The 18,470-nt window shown below is 44.1% G+C and overlaps 4 protein-coding genes across 24 annotated transcripts; all 4 read left to right on the top strand.

Moving 5' to 3' along the window:
- The first annotated feature begins 91 nt into the window (after positions 1-91).
- Positions 92-1,158, top strand: LOC120830697 (immediate early response 3-interacting protein 1). The gene is made up of 3 exons (XM_040195524.2): positions 92-249; positions 487-588; positions 675-1,158. The coding sequence occupies exons 1-3, from the start codon at positions 159-161 to the stop codon at positions 728-730; spliced, it is 249 nt and encodes an 82-aa protein (XP_040051458.1). The 5' UTR covers positions 92-158; the 3' UTR covers positions 731-1,158.
- Positions 675-3,690, top strand: LOC120830696 (uncharacterized). The gene is made up of 5 exons (XM_040195523.2): positions 675-1,595; positions 1,687-1,850; positions 2,003-2,245; positions 2,392-2,589; positions 2,767-3,690. Exons 1-5 carry the CDS (start codon positions 1,357-1,359, stop codon positions 2,952-2,954), a joined length of 1,032 nt encoding a protein of 343 aa, XP_040051457.2. The 5' UTR covers positions 675-1,356; the 3' UTR covers positions 2,955-3,690.
- Positions 3,691-4,143: 453 nt separating this feature from the next.
- LOC120830698 (uncharacterized) lies at positions 4,144-6,961 on the top strand. The gene is made up of 2 exons (XM_040195525.2): positions 4,144-4,614; positions 5,818-6,961. Exon 2 carries the CDS (start codon positions 5,831-5,833, stop codon positions 6,506-6,508), a length of 678 nt encoding a protein of 225 aa, XP_040051459.2. The 5' UTR covers positions 4,144-4,614; positions 5,818-5,830; the 3' UTR covers positions 6,509-6,961.
- A 444-nt stretch (positions 6,962-7,405) lies between these two features.
- On the top strand, positions 7,406-17,810 carry susd1 (sushi domain containing 1). Of its 21 annotated transcripts, none has more exons than XM_078087241.1 (21): positions 7,406-8,136; positions 8,269-8,409; positions 8,919-9,074; positions 9,215-9,367; positions 9,669-9,848; positions 10,194-10,373; positions 11,063-11,215; positions 11,548-11,727; positions 12,073-12,252; positions 12,341-12,520; positions 12,986-13,165; positions 13,286-13,465; positions 14,299-14,478; positions 14,831-14,995; positions 15,174-15,268; positions 15,431-15,617; positions 15,765-15,858; positions 16,342-16,597; positions 16,705-16,744; positions 17,006-17,111; positions 17,404-17,810. In XM_078087241.1, exons 1-21 carry the CDS (start codon positions 8,082-8,084, stop codon positions 17,429-17,431), a joined length of 3,069 nt encoding a protein of 1,022 aa, XP_077943367.1. In that variant the 5' UTR covers positions 7,406-8,081; the 3' UTR covers positions 17,432-17,810. The 21 variants fall into 21 exon arrangements, with proteins under 21 accessions (XP_077943367.1, XP_077943368.1, XP_040050861.2 ...); XM_078087242.1 differs by having other exon boundaries at positions 17,006-17,099; XM_040194927.2 differs by having other exon boundaries at positions 12,986-13,465.
- Positions 17,811-18,470: the final 660 nt, after the last annotated feature.

The raw sequence follows: 18,470 nt of genomic DNA on the forward strand, positions 1-18,470 counted from the left end.
GTTTATAAGGAATCTGACTAAAGATTTATCGCCCTTTTCTATTATCTTTATGAAAGGCGCGAGCTGACTCTGTTTGACCTTCCTCGGCCACCGTATGCTACGTCAGAAGTAAATACTGCCTTCTAGTCCACATCTAGCTAGCTTCCCGTGAAGAAAACATGGCTTTTACACTGTACTCTCTCATTCAAGCAGCAATTCTGTGCGTCAATGCTGTCGCTGTATTGCACGAAGAGAGATTTCTGAGTAAAAGTAAGTGGACGTAGTAGCGTGGGTGCATTTATGTCACGATAAATATAAAGTTGACTAGCTAATGTTAGCTAGCAAGCTAGGTATACTAACGTTAACATCAAAACTAACATTTCTACCAAAACATAAAACAAGATTTACAGGGGGTAAGAATTGCGTTGTTTACAGCCGCAATCTTTAATCGATTGAAAATAGTTTCACTTTATTAACGAAGAGGCGTGTCTGTCCGATCGCTTGTAGTCGGCTGGGGAGTCGATCAAAGCGTCGGAGGCTTCGGGGACGAACCGGGCGTCAAAGTGCAGCTAATGAACCTGGTCCGCTCCGTGAGGACGGTGATGAGAGGTGGGTTCCACCGCAGATCCATTCACGTCCAGTGTGCACACGGCGAGGGACGCAGGTCTCATCTGCGGTCTGTTCTTGCTCTACAGTGCCGTTGATCGCAGTGAATGCAGTCTGCATCGTGCTGCTGCTTCTGTTCGGATGAGGAGCAGTGAGGTCGAGACGGACCGGTTCTGCCGTCGGGAGGAACATCTCCATCAGCTCAGGAAACGTTCTGCAGAAACATTGGATCGCGTCGACTCTCGAAATGTCTCCCGTCAGCCTGAATGTGAATATTATCATTTAATATTCCACATCAACACATGGGATATTTGTCAAGGCTTGTTTTGTACAGCACAGCAACTTAATAGCACAATAAAATGCCGAATACGAAACCCTTAATTTGCCTGTGATTTAAATATCGATATGAAAAATAAACGTTTCCACATATTTCTGAGTAAAATATAACTTTCACATGGCAGCCGACTGTATGCTATATGCAATGTATACGTTGAAAAAATGTAAATGTATTATTGTATACCTGCTATGAATGTTGTAATGCTTGCAAAGAAATATATTTGTGAAAACTCTGAACCAGGTCTGCACGCCTGTCTCTTTCCTGAAATAGGCAAAGCATGTGTGATGTTTGTCCCAGTTCGCACTCCGTACTTTCGACGACGTCACACACTGTTGTCCGACTGTTTACTTCTATAAATCTGAACGGTGCATAAAGTGTCTGCGGAGACGTGTGTTGTGCTAATTCATTCATCTTATTGCAGTTCTTTACCAATAATGGGTAACGTGCGGAGTTCCCTTGTGGCCTCTGTCTCTGTATCGTGCGTCTATCTCATTTACGTTCACATCTACTGCTCCCACAAGCTTTTGCAAACAAATGTGCTGAACGAGAGACTCCCGAGTTTCGTGTACCTTTACGTCAAATATGTGGCCAGAGCGGCGACTCGGAGGACCGGCCGCTTGCACGCAGCGACCGCGGGGAAGCGCGACGTCGTTTACACGCTCCTCGGCTGCAGGTGAGCGCGTGCGAGCGAGCGAGCGCGTGACCGCCGACCATCGACGCCGGCCGGGAGTCACGGCGCGTTTTGTGTGTTCTTTTTGACAAAGGCTGGAGACTCTCCTCCTGAGGAGGTTCTGCGGTGCTGCGGGTTACGGTCGGGATTATCCAGACACGGAATACAGAGACGTGCCGATGTGCTTCCCGGAGATCCTGTTCCGCAGGCTGCTGCTCGTGGTGCTGACCGATGAGAACTTCGCACTCAGCCCAGCAGGTAGCTTGTGACTCGCATGCAGCAGGTTGCTTCAAACCACCCTCCAACGAAGCTGATCGTTTAAACTGTGTTATACACCAGAGCACACGCGTGGAATGCGCCTGGATGATTTCCCCCACAGCGTTAATTTGGTGATGTGATTTCTTTGGCAGGTCTGTTTTGTGTGCGTCAGAGTTTGAAAACCCTGCAGCCAGTCGATGAACTGAAGAAGGGTCCGTTCGTGCTGCAGGTCCGAGTTCAGGAGTACCGGCAGGTTGATACGGGGGTGGAGGTCGACATCCGGCTGGCTGCCACTTCTCGTACCGGATCCCCAGTGTGGGAAAGCGTCCTGACACTGCTGTCCAAAAACGGGGCCCACAAACCTGTTAGATCCGTACCCAAGAATGCACACGAATGTGAGCAAAAATCTGAAGTTTTTTTGCTCAGATTTGAGCTTCTTCCGCTTTTTTTACACAAAAACCACCACTTTTTGTAGCCTTGTTTTTATTGGCAGAGCCTGGGTATGTCTTATCTGCTTTTCTGATCATATGTCTCTGGACAGGCGAACCAGATGGGCCTGTGAAGGAGATCGAGGTCGGAGTTCCCAGGACTACTGGACTGCAGTGCGTTTGGTTCTTCTCGGACTTCTGCCCCTATCGGCTCCTCTCTCTGTCGGCCAGGCTCTTTGGCTCCAGATCGCAGACTGTGCCGAGTCTCTGGATGCTTTCTGTCTGCCTGGCTGAAATAGAAAAGCACAAAGGTAAAGGATCTCATGAGAAGACCAAACATAATGATGGGTTAGATTGGTGGAACTGTGTTAAGCCAGTTCATGAAAGATTTGCTCTTACGTTCACAGAAAAGGGAACGTGCTTTTTCCACATCACTTGTTTCACCGGTTCTTTTCTCACACTTTCTCATTGCTCTGTTGTGTCATCAGGGGTCGGAGTTATCACTGCTCCCATCAACGTCACTGCCGAATTTAAGGAGCCTCTTTTTGTACCAAGCAGAGTGAAGATAAAGTTTTGGGAGAAAAACAGGGATCACTCTCCTGCCCAGGACCTTGTCTTCTACATGCAGCAACATGGCAGCAACACATTTCACTTGGTTGGATTGATTTCTAGGTGATTGTCTAACTTCTAAGGTTAATATTTTTAGTAAATGTATGATTTTCTTTGTTTTATTTTGACTCAATTTGGATAAGACGGTGCACAGTCAATGATTTGGTACAAAAGCGGGTCCGGAAAATCAGCTAATTGACAAGTTTGTTCTCATATGAAAAAAAATGATCCACGTTGTCCAACATCATCTGATTTTTTTTAGGACCAACATTCATTCACATCGACATTTCAGCAAATCTGTGTTTGGTTTGTTGGTGGTAGTCGGGTAGAATTTTTTTGAAGAAGCATATACATGCACAAGGGAAACATAGGCACTGGCACTGGTAATGTCACTGTGATTTACTACTCGCAATGATTTGAATCATTTCTGTTATAGGAATGTAATGTACTGTACATCATTGTTCATTCTGTACACATGACATCCATTGCAGTCCGTCCATCCCGGCAGAGGGATTCTCCTCTGACGTTCTCCATAAGGTTTCTTCCCCTTTTCCCCCATGCAAGGGTTTTTCTGTGCCGATGTGAGGGTTTCGGGACAAAGGATGTGTACAGACTGTAAAGCCCTCTGAGGCAAATTTGTAATTTGCGATTTCGGGCTATTCATAATGAAATGAAATGAATTGAAAATTGAATGTGTGGCCACCAAGTATTGAATTGTGGCGTGTGAGGTGCTTAGCTTAGCTTAGCATAAAGTGGAAGCAGTGGGCCAGTCCAAAGTCTAAAAAATAAAACACCTACCTACACCTGTGCTTTCCTGATGCTTGTCACGAAATCGGTACCACAAAACACTTTTACATTTTGGGAGGTTTCATTCAGGAGCTTTAAATGCATTGGCAGAGACGTTTTAGGACGTTGGACCAGCTGTTTGCCCTTGCTTCTTTATAATAAACTAAGATTATGGCTTCCTGCAGGTTATTGCTCCATTTTCATCTTATCTGATAAAACGTCTCAGCAGGACGTTGTGCTGTATGCTTCACAGCTCTACTCTACATGGGCACTTTGTCCGACGGTTGAATATAGGCTAAAGCAGACATCCTCTACGGGGAATGAAGACCTCTCAATATTTGATCCCTCTGTTATTCCAGTTTGCAGCTTCCCTGTGTGTGAGGGTCTGTCCTGCTGTATAATTTATTGGAAACACATTGAGTGCACAGGGATGAATGTGAACGCATCCCTGCACCGCTGCAAGGTTCCATGAAGGAATCGTGGAAGGGAATCATGTTAGCGGGTTTCAGAGGTGCTGGTGCTGGACAGATTACGTCATATCGGACAGGCTAGCGGTTCATTCTAAACACAAGAAAAAGCTACTTCTCTCTTCTCTTCAATGAGAAGAACTGTCTGAGAAGTCATTCATTGATTCCAGATGAAAACGTGCGCCGCTATTGAGCTCGCTGAACTTGGGGGAGGGGAGGAAAGAAACAGTAGTGTGTTTTAAATGTGTGTAGCATCCCGTGACTTCCTCCCTGCACACATTGGGAGCAGGTGTAGTTCATGAGACGAGGCGGGGGGGGGTGAAGAGTCCCAGTTTGAAGACGTCCTGACGGAGGAGAAATCGGTTTCTCCAGCCGAACTACCGATCGGAGGGACGCATGCTGGTTCATCCCACTTCTGCCATGTGATTTTCATTGCAGCAACTTGAGGAAGAGTTCCACCGTGGAAGGCTTACGGTAAAAGCGTTTTTTAACTAATTCAATTTCTTAATGCAATATTCTGTATTCCTGTTATATCACTGTAATTGATCTATACATACATACATCCTACTCTTCTAGTTAGTGTATGGTAAACAAATGTCCCTCTGCAAGATGAACTTTATTAAAAACATCAACTTGTGGTTGGCAATGAAGTAGATGATTCTTGGTTAACTCATAATTCATTCATTATTGCTCCTCGACCAGTTAAATCTGTAACCAACCTTCTCATTGTCACCGTTAAAAAGAACAACCACCCACAAGGAGCAAACTAAAGCGGTAATTTGAGTGTGTTTAAATCAAATGCATTGTTCATTTATTGTTCCCACCGCATGATGGAGTGGATAGGATGACTCTTGCTTGAACGTGTACATGGTTGTTATTATTTATTCATAGGGTCCCAATTCTGTCATGCATGTGAGTCAGTTGAGTGTAAGAGGGTCAGACAGCAAAGCTCACATGAAGTGGTTTTTATTACCGTTATTTGTCACGCGTTCTTCTTTAAATGATAAAGTCACAAACCCATTTGAACATGAATTTTGGCTGACGGTAAATATCTACAGTATGAACATTTAAACCTTCTGCCATTCTGCCTGAAATATTCCTCGCTTTGTCTCTTTTGTCTCTGTGTGAACAATGGGAAGGTGTGTGTGTGCGTGTGTTTTAGAGGGATGAGATGAAACCCGCACACACGCTCCTTCCTTGGTTAAAGCACTTTGAGGAAGCCGGTCCTCCGGGAATTTGAGTTATTTTTGCTTCTTTTAAATGTACCAGCTTTATTTATTAATTCATAGAGGCCAATACTAAATGACAGCTTGTTCTCTCTTACTGTTATTCATAAAGTCCATTGCACATGCTTCAGTTTGGTGCATAAGGACTCTGATACAGCAGCACTTAGCTGGGGACTTTAATATTTCCCCCAAAAATTGTAGGTATCCAGTCCTAATCATTTACCCTCATTAACCATTTTACATTCACTTGTGACGTCTCACACACTGTATAGCACCTTTTGACTTCCTTCATACAAACAGTATCTATCTTACTTTAAGGATTGGGACAGGTCCAAGAGGTTGGATTGTGCCAAAATAATTTGTATGTATTTTATTGAATTGTATTTGTATGTAGACTACTATTTCCAAGGCCAAGTGGTCATTTGAAATGCTCTGTTCTTTCTGAGTGCAGCAAGCAAGAATACATGAAGAAGCAAAGAAAAGGCAACACTGCCGCCAGCATCGCCTTCTCTTCCCCACCGGAGAACAGCAGTGTGCAGGTCTACAATGACTACCAGAGTGTGGCTCTGGTGTCTGCCGGGAACGGTCACGCGATAGAAAATGGCTCTCAAAAGAGAGACCGGATCACCAGCCGAGATGGCACGGGCAAGACGTCCACCGTTGCCGACGTGGTTTCAAACAGCCAGGACTCGAGGTGCGGCATGAAAGACGAGAGTATTGGAAGGAACTCCACGTGGATGATGGATTCGAGCAGCCATGCCTACTTGGGACCCGAGGACAACTCCACAGACCCACATGAGACCCTGACAGAGTCCTCAACTCTGACCTTCGTGGACGTTCACACCCTGGAGGAATCGGCAGAGAACCACAGCCTCAATGGGTTGGGGATGGTTTACCTCAAGGAGTTTGTGCTGATAGACGACGACGACGATGGAGACATGTCGCTAAGAGAGAAAACGGTGACAGACATGTCCGTGATGGATGGAAAAGCTGCTGACCTGGTGTGTGGGAGGTTTTTGTCGACCTCCAGTGGCTCATTATCAGAGTGCAGGGAAGAATTTCAGGCTCCTGAAGCTCCTCCACCCGAGGACGTCGAGACTGCATGTGAAAAGAAATGCTGCTGTTTCTGCACTGTTTCGTGAACAAGCAGGACTCTGTTTGTGTGAAGTTGGTTATGATCACTCAGGCAAATAACCGCTACCTTCTGGTTTTATATATACGCGCGTGCTTGTGGAATTGCAGAGCAAATTCAAAGGTTGTGTGATTTAATTTATTTTTATTTTACTTAATATTTACAACGCCTTTATTCAACATTAAAGAGGCATATTTGTGTTTGTTTGTCAGCCACTTTTAACGCTCCACATTCTAGTAGCCTAATTCTAAAACGTATGTATGCTGAGACGCTTAATACTTAATACATAATACGAAAATTTGGATAATAGTTTTTGAGTCTCTCTGAACTTCATTATGCAGTTTTTATACTACAAAATGCATGTTCCTATGACATGTTATTTGAATGACAAATTTTGGGATAACTACAAAGGTCTAAAAATATCAGGTGCTTACAACAAATAAAGATGTCTCAAATGACCAAATGATGTGTCTAGTTCTGTCTCCTCGGTCACCCTTTGCTGGGGCGAGTAACACGGTAATATGCACTGACGTACCACCAGACGGCCAAACAGCTTCTTTCCAGGCTGTGACTCTCCAACTCATTCTCCGTACTCTAAATAAACATTTGGTTTCATAAAGAAACGTCTCGTTTTGCAAAAAGGGACTAAACTTTATTAGTGCAATATTCTCTTTATCGTAGAATGAAATACATGAACCTTGAACGTGCACACACATTGTGCAACACATTGCAATTCCCTAAGTTTTTCTGACTGGACTGATGAATTTGGGCAGCGGTTAATCAGTCATGTCCACCAGGCAGTGGTGTGAGGCGGTAGCTTATTGGTTGGGGGGGGGGGGCGAGATACCCCACTGAGGACTGCCCTCGGCTGAAAGATAGCAGCTCACCACACTTATCTTCCTGTCCCACAGCGCGCCAACTGACACCCGCTCAGCATCTACTACGGACCCCATGGTGGGCCGAAGAGGGGGGGTTGGTTTCATTGACTTCAATGCCCAAAAACATTTGAGGATTTTTTTTTTTTTTAAAGGTTAGTTTAAAAGTTATTTTACATATAAAGGGCAAAGGGTGCACTGGGAAATCCATATAATGTAATCCATATTAACTTGTGTTTAAAGAAGTTTCTAAGTAATTTAGTTAAAGACCCTTAACTAGCTGCCCTCTTTTTTTAAGACATATGGTGACGATGTGGTTAATGTGCTTTTTAAAGATAAGTAAAATGCCACTATGTTTAGTAGAAGCGCATCCAAACGGCACAGGCCAAATATAGCCGTTATCAGCCACCGCAGCGTGAGCGTGCAGTTCACCAGAAGAAGTCCTGAGCGTATCAACACGTGTGAAGTGTAACCGAACGCGTCAGGGAGTGACAGATTAACCCCCCCAAAAAAACACCAGCTGCAAGAAGACCATTGAGAAAAAGGAGCTACTTCTCAGACTGACAAAAAAGTCCTGCCAGTGCTGCTTATCAAATCCGCTCACTAACACCATCACACCACAAAACGGAATTAAAATACCAAAAAAATGAGATGGAGACGTCGAGTGTCCGGTGAAGTGAAGAGAACATCGGGGGACTCAAAGGAAGAATGGACGGGAGAAATAGAGCAATGATCGCGGCTTTACTGCTGTGCGTCCTGGCAGGTGAGAGTACGCGTGATTGAATCATTCACATCTGGGGATTCTATAATATAATGTATATTTTTTTAATTGTTATGTTTCACTACATAAGGAAGAAAAAAATGTCTTTAATGGATGTTCTTTCTATCCTTTCAGAATTTCCAGCAAAAGGCCACATTCTGGATGTGTGTGCCACCTGCCACGCCGACGCCACGTGTGACGACAAGCCAGACGGCCCCGGAAAAGTGTGTAACTGCAAGTACGGCTTTGTAGGAAATGGGAGAACCTTCTGTCAAGGCAAGAAAAAACTTTATTCATCAAATCTTTTCGTCTCAACCTCTGTTCTCTTTCTTATAAGATAATTGATTTTCAATGAGAACTCAAGTTTAAATCAATACATTCAATATTTTTGTATATTACAGGGAATTATCTCTCACACCCTCACTGTCATGGTTCAGCATCACTGCTCACTACTGTTGAAAGTAAATTGGTCAGGCGGACACACAACCTTGCTCCATGTCCTTAGCTTATACTACAGCATGTTGCTACCATCAATTCTTACTTAATTTGCCATATAGGAAAAGTTTGACCCAATGATGGTGCTTGGTCAAAAGCCAGGAGAGTAATGACTTCAGTTGTATTCATCCTCTGGGGACCACGACTGTCTGACGAATGGCAATAAATTCTATAGACCTTCTTCACAAAATAAATGTTGACTTGTCAAAGTAAGGAAAGCAACAGAAATGAATGACATCAATGCTTTTAACTCACTCTCTCACAAGTGCAATAAAAATGTTTTCTTCCAGATAAAGATGAGTGCCAGATAGGTGCCAGTAAGATCTGTGGGCAGCACACCACCTGCCACAACACCTATGGCAGCTACTACTGTACCTGCTTGGCCGGCTTCAGCCCATCTAACAACCTGACCGTCTTCATCCCAAATGATGGAACCCACTGCCAGGGTGAGTTCAGGCTGGACATGGAGCTTTTTTTACAGGACTGTTGTAACTCTTCACAGGTATAAAGGACCACAGCGTACCTGTAAAACAAGTCGTTCATTGTCGTTTTCATGTCACGTGCCAATTCGTCCTGGGTACTGCAGACGATGACGAGTGCAGGATCGCGGGCGTGTGTGGAGAAGGCGCTCGATGCAGGAACCTCGAGGGCAGTTTTGACTGCAGCTGCCAGCTGGGATATCAAGTCCACAACGGACTGGAGCCCTTCAACCCTCACAGCGACAACGCTTCCTGTCGAGGTAAGAAGGCATGGATTTGATTTGACACTTTTTGACACTTTCTCAGTGTACGTTAGAGGGCAGTGTGCTAGATGGGCCTTTAAAACATTTCAAAAGGAACATTATATTCATATTTTATTTATCTTGCTCCGTACAAAGGTGCTCCAGAGCGACAAATGGCGTTAATTGAGAATTCAGTCTAAACAAACCCGTTACGTCATTGTTTGGTCCTGGCTCTCACACCTGTGGACGTACCTTTTGGATGTTTGTGGGCAAACATCTGGATATAATCTTGTCTTTGCTCTGTTCTGATCCCACTCAGTGGTCGACTGCGGCAAGCTGGCCACAGTGGAGGACACGGTGCTGCTGTCAGTCACAGGCACCACTTACAGCAGCGTGGCCACGTTTGTCTGTGAGGACGGCTTTATCTGGAGGAGCGGCGGCAACAGCTCTGTGTGCGGAGCTGATGGTGTGTGGAAAGGCCCCAACATGGTCTGTGAAGGTGACAAAAGTCAGATTTTCTCCACAGCTTTAGTTCAGCACATTAGTTCATGTTTGTTTTCTTTGTTGTTTGGCTTTTCGTGACTTCTTAACAGTGTGAATTAAAATAGGCAGGAATTTTTTAATTCAACAATGAGTGCTTTTAGCCCAGTTGTACTAAGACCTCCCTGCCCGCTTGCCACTAACAGCTCACCAGATTTCCTCCTGCAGATGTGTCGTTTGCAGCGTAGGAACAGTGTAAACGTGTTTAACCGCAGGGATCATATGACTGATCGGCCTGCAAGACTTCCTGGAGATTTTCAGTGATTTCTGGTTTAACGCCGCATGTCACCGCTTCGGCCCTCAGAGGTCGACTGCGGCCCTCCCCCTCCCCTCCCTCACTCCCACGCCGTGTGGAGCCAGAGCTCCAGAATGGGCACCGAGGTGGTTTATCAGTGTAACTCTGGATTTCATAATGTTGGAACGGGCGATGTGTCCACCTGTACTTCTGCTGGACAGTGGGAGGGACCGTCCATGCTCTGTCAAGGTATTCACTGCTTCATCACATCACTGCAATACCACTAGAGCTTGTTGTTTATGTGACATGGTTGTGGTGCATGCTTTTTTCCTTTTAGAGATTGTGTGTGGAAGTCCTCCAATATTTAAATCCACTGAGCAGGTGTGGGACGGACATAAGTGAATATAGTGTAGCATGATAGAGATTCTTGTGTGAACTTATCCAATTCCGCCACATTGACATTACATTACATTACATGTCATTTAGCGGACGCTTTTATCCAAAGCGACGTACAATAAGTGCATTCAACCATAGGGTACAAACTCAGGAGAACAAGAAACAAGAAAGTGCAATTTCCTCAAATAAGCCAATTTACAATTTGCTATAGATGAGTGACGTTACACTCATTGATTAGATGTAAAGAATGTATGGTATATACAAACATATGTTTAAGTATTTATTATTATTGTGTATTCTTCTGTCTATAACCCACTTTGTGCATCATTTTCTGTCCCAGACATATTGTGTGGGGACCCACCTCACTTGAATTTGGCCTTTACACTGTGTGTAAGGGTGAGTTCAGGTTGGACATGGAGCTTTATTTACAGGACTGTTGCAGGTGTAACTCTTCACAGGTATAAAGGACCACAGCGTACCTGTAAAACAAGTCGTTCATTGTCGTTTTCATGTCACGTGCCAATTCGTCCTGGGTACTGCAGACGATGACGAGTGCAGGATCGCGGGCGTGTGTGGAGAAGGCGCTCGATGCAGGAACCTCGAGGGCAGTTTTGACTGCAGCTGCCAGCTGGGATATCAAGTCCACAACGGACTGGAGCCCTTCAACCCTCACAGCGACAACGCTTCCTGTCGAGGTAAGAAGGCATGGATTTGATTTGAGTAGTAGAGTGACAGTTATGAGACTTTTAACTTGAAACTTTCTCAATGTACGTAAGAGGGCAGTGTGGTGGATGGGCCTTTAAAACATTTCAAAAGGATCATTATATTTCTGTTCTTATTTTGTTTATCTTGCTCCGCACAAATGTGCTCCAGAGCGACACATGGCGTTAATTGAGAATTCAGTCTAAACAAACCCGTTACGTCATTGTTTGGTCCTGGCTGTCACACCTGTGGACGTACCTTTTGGGCGCTTTTGAGCAAACAGCCGGATATAATCTTGTCTTTGCTCTGTTCTGATCCCACTCAGTGGTCGACTGCGGCAAGCTGGCCACAGTGGAGGACACGGTGCTGCTGTCAGTCACAGGCACCACTTACAGCAGCGTGGCCACGTTTGTCTGTGAGGACGGCTTTATCTGGAGGAGCGGCGGCAACAGCTCTGTGTGCGGAGCTGATGGTGTGTGGAAAGGCCCCAACATGGTCTGTGAAGGTGACAAAAGTCAGATTTTCTCCGCAGCTTCAGTTCAGCACATTAGTTCATGTTTGTTTTCTTTGTTGTTTGGCTTTTCGTGACTTCTTAACAGTGTCAATTAAAAGTGGCAGGAATTTTTTAATTCAACAATGAGTGCTTTTAGCCCAGTTGTACTAAGACCTCCCTGCCCGCTTGCCACTAACAGCTCACCAGATTTCCTCCTGCAGATGTGTCGTTTGCAGCGTAGGAACAGTGTAAACGTGTTTAACCGCAGGGATCATATGACTGATCGGCCTGCAAGACTTCCTGGAGATTTCCAGTGATTTCTGGTTTAACGCCGCATGTCACCGCTTCGGCCCTCAGAGGTCGACTGCGGCCCTCCCCCTCCCCTCCCTCACTCCCACGCCGTGTGGAGCCAGAGCTCCAGAATGGGCACCGAGGTGGTTTATCAGTGTAACTCTGGATTTCATAATGTTGGAACGGGCGATGTGTCCACCTGTACTTCTGCTGGACAGTGGGAGGGACCGTCCATGCTCTGTCAAGGTATTCACTGCTTCATCACATCACTGCAATACCACTAGAGCTTGTTGTTTATGTGACATGGTTGTGGTGCATGCTTTTTTCCTTTTAGAGATTGTGTGTGGAAGTCCTCCAATAATTGAATCCACCGAGCAGGTGTGGGACGGACACTCAACCCCTGGCAGCACTGTGCTCTATGTTTGTAAAGAGGGCTTTTATTACAAGGACGGACTTAATATATCGATGTGTAATGAAAACGGTCAGTGGACCCCACCAACTCTGACGTGTCAAGGTAATTAAACCGATGACTGACACCCTTACGAAGTTTGTTAAACATTCAATCGGGAGTTACTACCTCCTCACCATATTGCACCTTGAATTTTGAACTTCTCATTCGTATATCTGCGCGAGGATCGTGGGTCAGAATAGACCCCAAAAAAAGTGCTCGATTGGCTGCAAGATGTGACCAGAATGAAATGCAAATCCTGGACTTCAATACTTACATTTGACATAGTAAAGCTTTTTGTGGTACTCTAGATAATGTTTCTGGGTACTGGAACACACATTGCTAGGAAGAGCTACTCAACATAAGTAAATATAGTGCAGCATGATAGAGATTCTTGTGTGAACTTATCCAATTACCCTAAATGCATTATATATAAATAATGTATAGTATATGCAAACATGTGTTTGTGTATTTATTGTTATTATTGTGTATCTGTCTATAACCCACTTTGTGCATCACTTTGTGTCCCAGACATATTGTGTGGGGATCCACCTGTACTGCCTCACACTGGACACATATGGAATGGCAGCTCCAGCCCTGGAAGCGTAGTGACTTACTACTGTAAAATAGGGTTTTATCCCAGTGATGGAAATAACATGTCATTGTGCTCAATAAATGGTTACTGGACAAAAACAAACTTCTCATGCAAAGGTAAAAAAAAAAGAAATCCTCCAAAACGTTTGTCAATGCTGTGGTTGGCGGTGTTGTTCCATTGCTGTTTTAGACTAAAAAACGACACCTTTTTAAATATTGCTATTTCCATACTTATAGAAGTTGACTGCGGTGTGCCCCCACCCATCCCAAATTCTGTCCCGCTGTGGGATGACATCTCCACATTGGGCTCTCAGGTTGTTTATGAGTGTAACTCTGGATATCGCCGTGTTGGAAAAGGAAATATATCCGTTTGTACTGCCAGTGGAGATTGGGACGGAGCCTCTCTGCTCTGTCAAGGTAATAATGATCCACTCCATGGAATATTGGGCTACCCATCTCCAGTCAAAGGTAGAATGCACAGTATGAATGTTACTGCCATCATTCAACTGTCATAAAACCACGAAATGTCTAAATTCATCCGCAATGACTTGCTGTCTTCTTGTTGTAGAAATCAATTGTCAAGAGCCTCTTTTTAAACCTGGTGCTAAAACGCTATGGGACGGCACATCGCACACTGTCAGTGTGATGTATTACTAATGTGAGGAAGGATATTACACCGGCAGCTTGAGAAACTACTCAGTATGTGGAGACAATGGACTGTGGGAGGATATTGATCTATGGGGTGAAGGTGCAATGTTTGATGAAAGATATTTCACTACTGTTTTTACTTCCGAATATTTGTAACAATATGACGGGAAAAAAAAAACTTTAGATTAGTGAGTGGTTTGATATTTGAAAATGTGCTGTAACTATTTCTGGGCCTGATGCAGTGACTGGTTGCCTGGCAACCTGACAGGGACAACAAGACTCCACTGCACCTAGCCTTTAATAGCCATGCTAGCTATTTCCCCTTGTTTCCAGTCTTTATGCTAAGCTATGCTAACTGGCTGCTAGCTGTGGCTTCCTATTTACCGTAGAGACGGTAGCATTGTATTGATCTTATGACTGTGTGGAAGAAAGTAATTTCTTCTTTTCCCAAATATTCAAACTATGCATTATAGTAATAGAAGTATTGGTATATTGCTGTGCTTTGCAAACTACGCTGAACCCTGCTCATCTGTCATGGAGGAATTAACTGTGCTATTTGGGTTATTCTTTGTGATGTATTGAAAATTCATGTCTGTGTGCAGAAATAAGCTGTGGCCCGCCACTAACCCTCCCCCATACTAACCTTCGTTGGGACGGCACCAGTAGGCCGGGAGGTGTGGTGCTGTATGAGTGCAGGGATGGATTTTACCAGATGAGTGGAAACAATATTTCAACATGTTTACTATCGGGACAGTGGGAGGAAGTATCTGTAAAGTGCAAAGGTACGGTGATAATCTCTCTACGTGCACCTATTCAACCGCGGACAAATCACTCCTTTGCCACATTCCTTTGTTATTGACATGTTACTGTCATATATTTTAGTTGATGCTTTTGATATATCTGAATGCTCTGCATGACGGCTGACTTGAATGTGGCCTTTACGCTGTGTGCTGTTGGGTTTTTCTAACTTTTACATTGTCAAAGTAATGCGACTGATTGTTGAGGAAACAACGCGTTGCGTGTGTTACGCAACAACAGCATTTACCACCCGGGCAAAAGTGTACAATAATGCTTATTGAGGCCAGAAAATACTGTCAGTCCAATGGGTCAACCAGCGTCATTCTTTCCCTCCAGCTAAATGTGGCCCGGCTCCCTTCCCTCCCAAATCAGAGGTGATGTGGCATAACAGAAGCATTGTGATCCACCGCTGTGTGGACGGGTACCACAGCTGGAGGGGCAGCCACATCTCTGTGTGCGGCAGCTCTGGGGTGTGGCAGACAGCTACGCTGAGATGCAGAGGTGAGTAACAACACAAAACCACACTCGGGACATCTTTGAGTTCCACTGTTCACAACGCGAAACAAAAGCATCCGGGGAAGACAGGACGCGGGTGTGATGCTACTGCAAGATTTGTCATACTTACAATAAAAAGGGGAGGATTTAAGGGCTACCATCACTCTTTTTACATATCTTACAGAAACAAAGCCACCTGTCAATCACCTATCTGTCCTCAATGAAAAATGTCTGCGTTGGAGAGCAGCGAAGTATGAGGAGGACAAAGAAGTGTACCAGGTAACAGGGGATTTTTAGCATCATTCTTTCATTATCGCTGCTGTTTATCGTAACTTATTGCCGACATTTGAAATATGCGCTTTCCATATTTTTGAACCACGTCCTCTGCGTGTATGTTAGCGTGTTATAGACCTGACGCCACGTCCCATATAACCGCTGCAGGTGACATACGAAGGATCCAGAGAGTACCAGAGGTCCTTTCATGACAGAGGGAAGCAGCGTCTGAGCTCTACGGCCGACCAGCTGGAGCTCTGTCTGAACCTGCTCCCAGTCACAAACTACAGCATCTCCATCACTGCGCTGTCCTCCAGATTCACTGCCACCATCTCCACTAACACCAGTTTAACAGGTACACCTGCACCACCGCCTCGCTGACAAATGCCTCCCGGCATCACAGTGGAAACAGGAGTCTTCAGCTTTACTGGAGAAACCTGCAACCTGTTGTGAGTAGTGAACGGTACGAATCCTTAATACCGAGCATGATAACTTTTGGCAGTGCCTCCAGCACCAGTGGTCTACTACAGTGAGTTTGAGACCCCCGTACCGACTTTGAGGCTACGCAGATCACCCGACACACTGGACCCAATCAGGTAAGAATAAGCTTTACCATTCTGCACGGTTACAGGATGAATAAAGACCCCATGAATAAAACGCAGCAGCACAAAGTTTGTTCATTAGAGGCAACCGACAACTCAATTTTGATTCTGCATCAACAGTTAAGTAAAGTTTTTGACCATTTTCACAATAAAAAAATCTTTTAAAAAGGATCGTTGCAACAAAATAAAAGAAATATTTGGCAAAACAATTCCCTCAACTGTTTTGATGATTATGTTTATTTTACCTGTTCTTAATTCAATACTGAAATCAGAAAACGGATCCCTGGAAACCTTTTTGTCACCTGCTCCTCTGGTTATAAAAGGTTATAAAATGTGCTGAATCCAATCCGTGCGCGCATCATATTACCTTTGTGTTAAGTTCAGGTGTTACAAATCTTTTGTGCAAAGCATTCAACACGTTAACATTTGTTTATTGATGTTCGCACGGTCGGCATTTCTTTGTTCTTCATTTTGCAGTCTGTACCAGGTGTTTGTGCTTCCTGTGGAGGGGATTGTGATGTTCGACTGTTCCTCTCCTGCGAGCTCAGACATCTCGAGAAAAATAAAGTCCTCAGCAGAGTACATCACGGCCCAGATTGATGTGGGACATCTCGGGAGAGAGATGAACTTTACCGTAGGAGACGGACTCTACTATGGAGGCTTCTTTAATGCACCACTGCAAAATGGCAGAAACTATTATGTCATCGTCCGGGCTGTCAGTCAATGGAAATCGGTGGGTCCAAATAGTATATAAAGAAATATCAGTGAAAAAGGCATGACTTATAAATGACAAACTTTGTAGTTTACTAATTTGAATTTCCTCAATGTTTTCTATTCTAGGCTTTAAAAAGTGTGTGTGTCCTGTGGGCCAAAGTAAGAGGTAATTTACCGGCCAAAGACTTAAATCCTATAGTGTCATGTTTTAAATCTGTGACAAAGTGCAGGCAGCTGGTACGTCATAGGGTTAAGAGAAGCAAGGAGAGGGAGGAGAAGGTGGTTTAGGCTGGTCTGGTTGGGTGTTTGGACTTCACCGGTGTGATTTATTGCATTTGTTTGCACCCATGTACACCCATGTTCATATGTACCCACAGGTAGATGTAGATGGTGCTCGTCACTCACACACAGTATTTGCTCGTTCCAGGTACATCATACGTTCTGAGGGTCTCATCTCTATCTGCTGCTGCATCAGTAGGACTGGTTGCCGTGGTCATTTTGGGTGGATACTGTTTCACATGGTGTGAAAGATGGTACAATAGAGTTTATAAGCGACACTGTTATATCCTTTCATGTGTGAAGTGATTCTAGTGTTTCTGGAATTTTCAGATAAAACACAAGAATGTTCAGAGGATAATTCGGTTTTAATATTATTTTTAAATTTAATGGAACATTCGTTCAAAACTAGTAGATATGAATTGTAATCAGAGTCTGCAAATATTTTTTTTTCTTGTAACTAAAATGTTTGGTTTGATCTTCTTAGATACAAGACAGCATTTTAAATTGTAATTTAATGGTCGGTTTTCCTCCCTTCTGCTTTTCCAGGTTTTTCAAGAGGACGCGACACTCATAAACTCAACCGTCAGTGGGACGAATAAATGGGGTCTTAACTTCCCATCTGTGCATTTTATTTTGTAGATTTTGCAAATAATGATAATACTATAACTTTTCTTTTCATTTCATGAATGGTTCAATGGTTATTTGGTTGCCAATATTTATTTGAAAGCAGGCGATCCACTTTGTAGAGCAGAACCTTTGTGACTTTACTGTTCGACAAACCTTCTGACACAGTCACAAGATCAGAGTCTACAATATGTCACATCTCGACCGAGTACAGAAGAAAATAATACATTTTGATACAAACACATACTTATATCTATATAAGAGTCCAACGTTTCCTACTCCACTACTCTACAAATATGTAAAGGAATAAAAATGACAATAGCTATGCATCTCCTGTTGTGCTCACATCTTTTTTCAGTGAGAGGCTTTACAATGTACGTTGTCACCTAGACTCCTCTGCTCTTCTCGCTATGCAAAACAAATTGTAGATTAAGGTTAGCAGAGAGAGAAGCCCTGGTGGAGTCCCTCACCTCTCTGGCCTCTTTTTCGACTCCGGCTTCTCCTATTGGCCTGTTGTCGACCTGCCCGTCTTTGGTGGATCAGTAGTGCCGTTGGCTCGGACTCCTTCCAAACTGATTCTTAATTCCATCTGAAGTCTCAAACTTCTGATGCCACTCATGAGTCTGGTTCAACGGTGATTTCAAAAGATCCATTTGAACTGCTGGCAATGTTTAAGGTGTCGGTCCCAACGCGCATTGGGAATTCTGGCCAAAGGGGAAATTTTGAGTTCCCAATTCCTGCTGTGTGAAAAAAAGGTTTGGAGAGTGCAATGAGACAGACTATTTACAGATGTGCAATAATGGCTACCGCAGTGGCCATTTGTCCAATAAATGAAACATAAATCACGGTGGCCAACGATGCACTGTAGCAGCCAAAGTTAATTTTCCAAGCAGTAATTCAGTTTTCTCGTCATAAAAAGTAAACAAACAAAAGACAAAGAAAGAAAAAGGAAAACTCCAGTGGCTGCCTCTCCTTTGCTGATATAAAAA

Source organism: Gasterosteus aculeatus, chromosome 13, assembly GCF_964276395.1.
Source record: "Gasterosteus aculeatus chromosome 13, fGasAcu3.hap1.1, whole genome shotgun sequence".
Lineage (NCBI taxonomy): Eukaryota > Metazoa > Chordata > Actinopteri > Perciformes > Gasterosteidae > Gasterosteus > Gasterosteus aculeatus.

Bases quoted from the DNA above. Each gene is read 5' to 3' on its own strand.
- LOC120830697 (XM_040195524.2), top strand. From the start codon at position 159: ATGGCTTTTACACTGTACTCTCTCATTCAAGCAGCAATTCTGTGCGTC. The intron at 250-486 runs GTAAGTGGACGT...GATCGCTTGTAG, and splicing joins AGAGAGATTTCTGAGTAAAA to TCGGCTGGGGAGTCGATCAA. The intron at 589-674 runs GTGGGTTCCACC...CTTGCTCTACAG, and splicing joins CGTGAGGACGGTGATGAGAG to TGCCGTTGATCGCAGTGAAT.
- LOC120830696 (XM_040195523.2), top strand. From the start codon at position 1,357: ATGGGTAACGTGCGGAGTTCCCTTGTGGCCTCTGTCTCTGTATCGTGC. The intron at 1,851-2,002 runs GTAGCTTGTGAC...TTTCTTTGGCAG, and splicing joins CTTCGCACTCAGCCCAGCAG to GTCTGTTTTGTGTGCGTCAG. The intron at 2,590-2,766 runs GTAAAGGATCTC...TTGTGTCATCAG, and splicing joins TGAAATAGAAAAGCACAAAG to GGGTCGGAGTTATCACTGCT.
- LOC120830698 (XM_040195525.2), top strand. From the start codon at position 5,831: ATGAAGAAGCAAAGAAAAGGCAACACTGCCGCCAGCATCGCCTTCTCT.
- susd1 (XM_040194927.2), top strand. From the start codon at position 8,082: ATGGACGGGAGAAATAGAGCAATGATCGCGGCTTTACTGCTGTGCGTC. The intron at 9,075-9,214 runs GTGAGTTCAGGC...TGGGTACTGCAG, and splicing joins TGATGGAACCCACTGCCAGG to ACGATGACGAGTGCAGGATC. The intron at 14,996-15,173 runs GTGAGTAACAAC...CATATCTTACAG, and splicing joins AGCTACGCTGAGATGCAGAG to AAACAAAGCCACCTGTCAAT.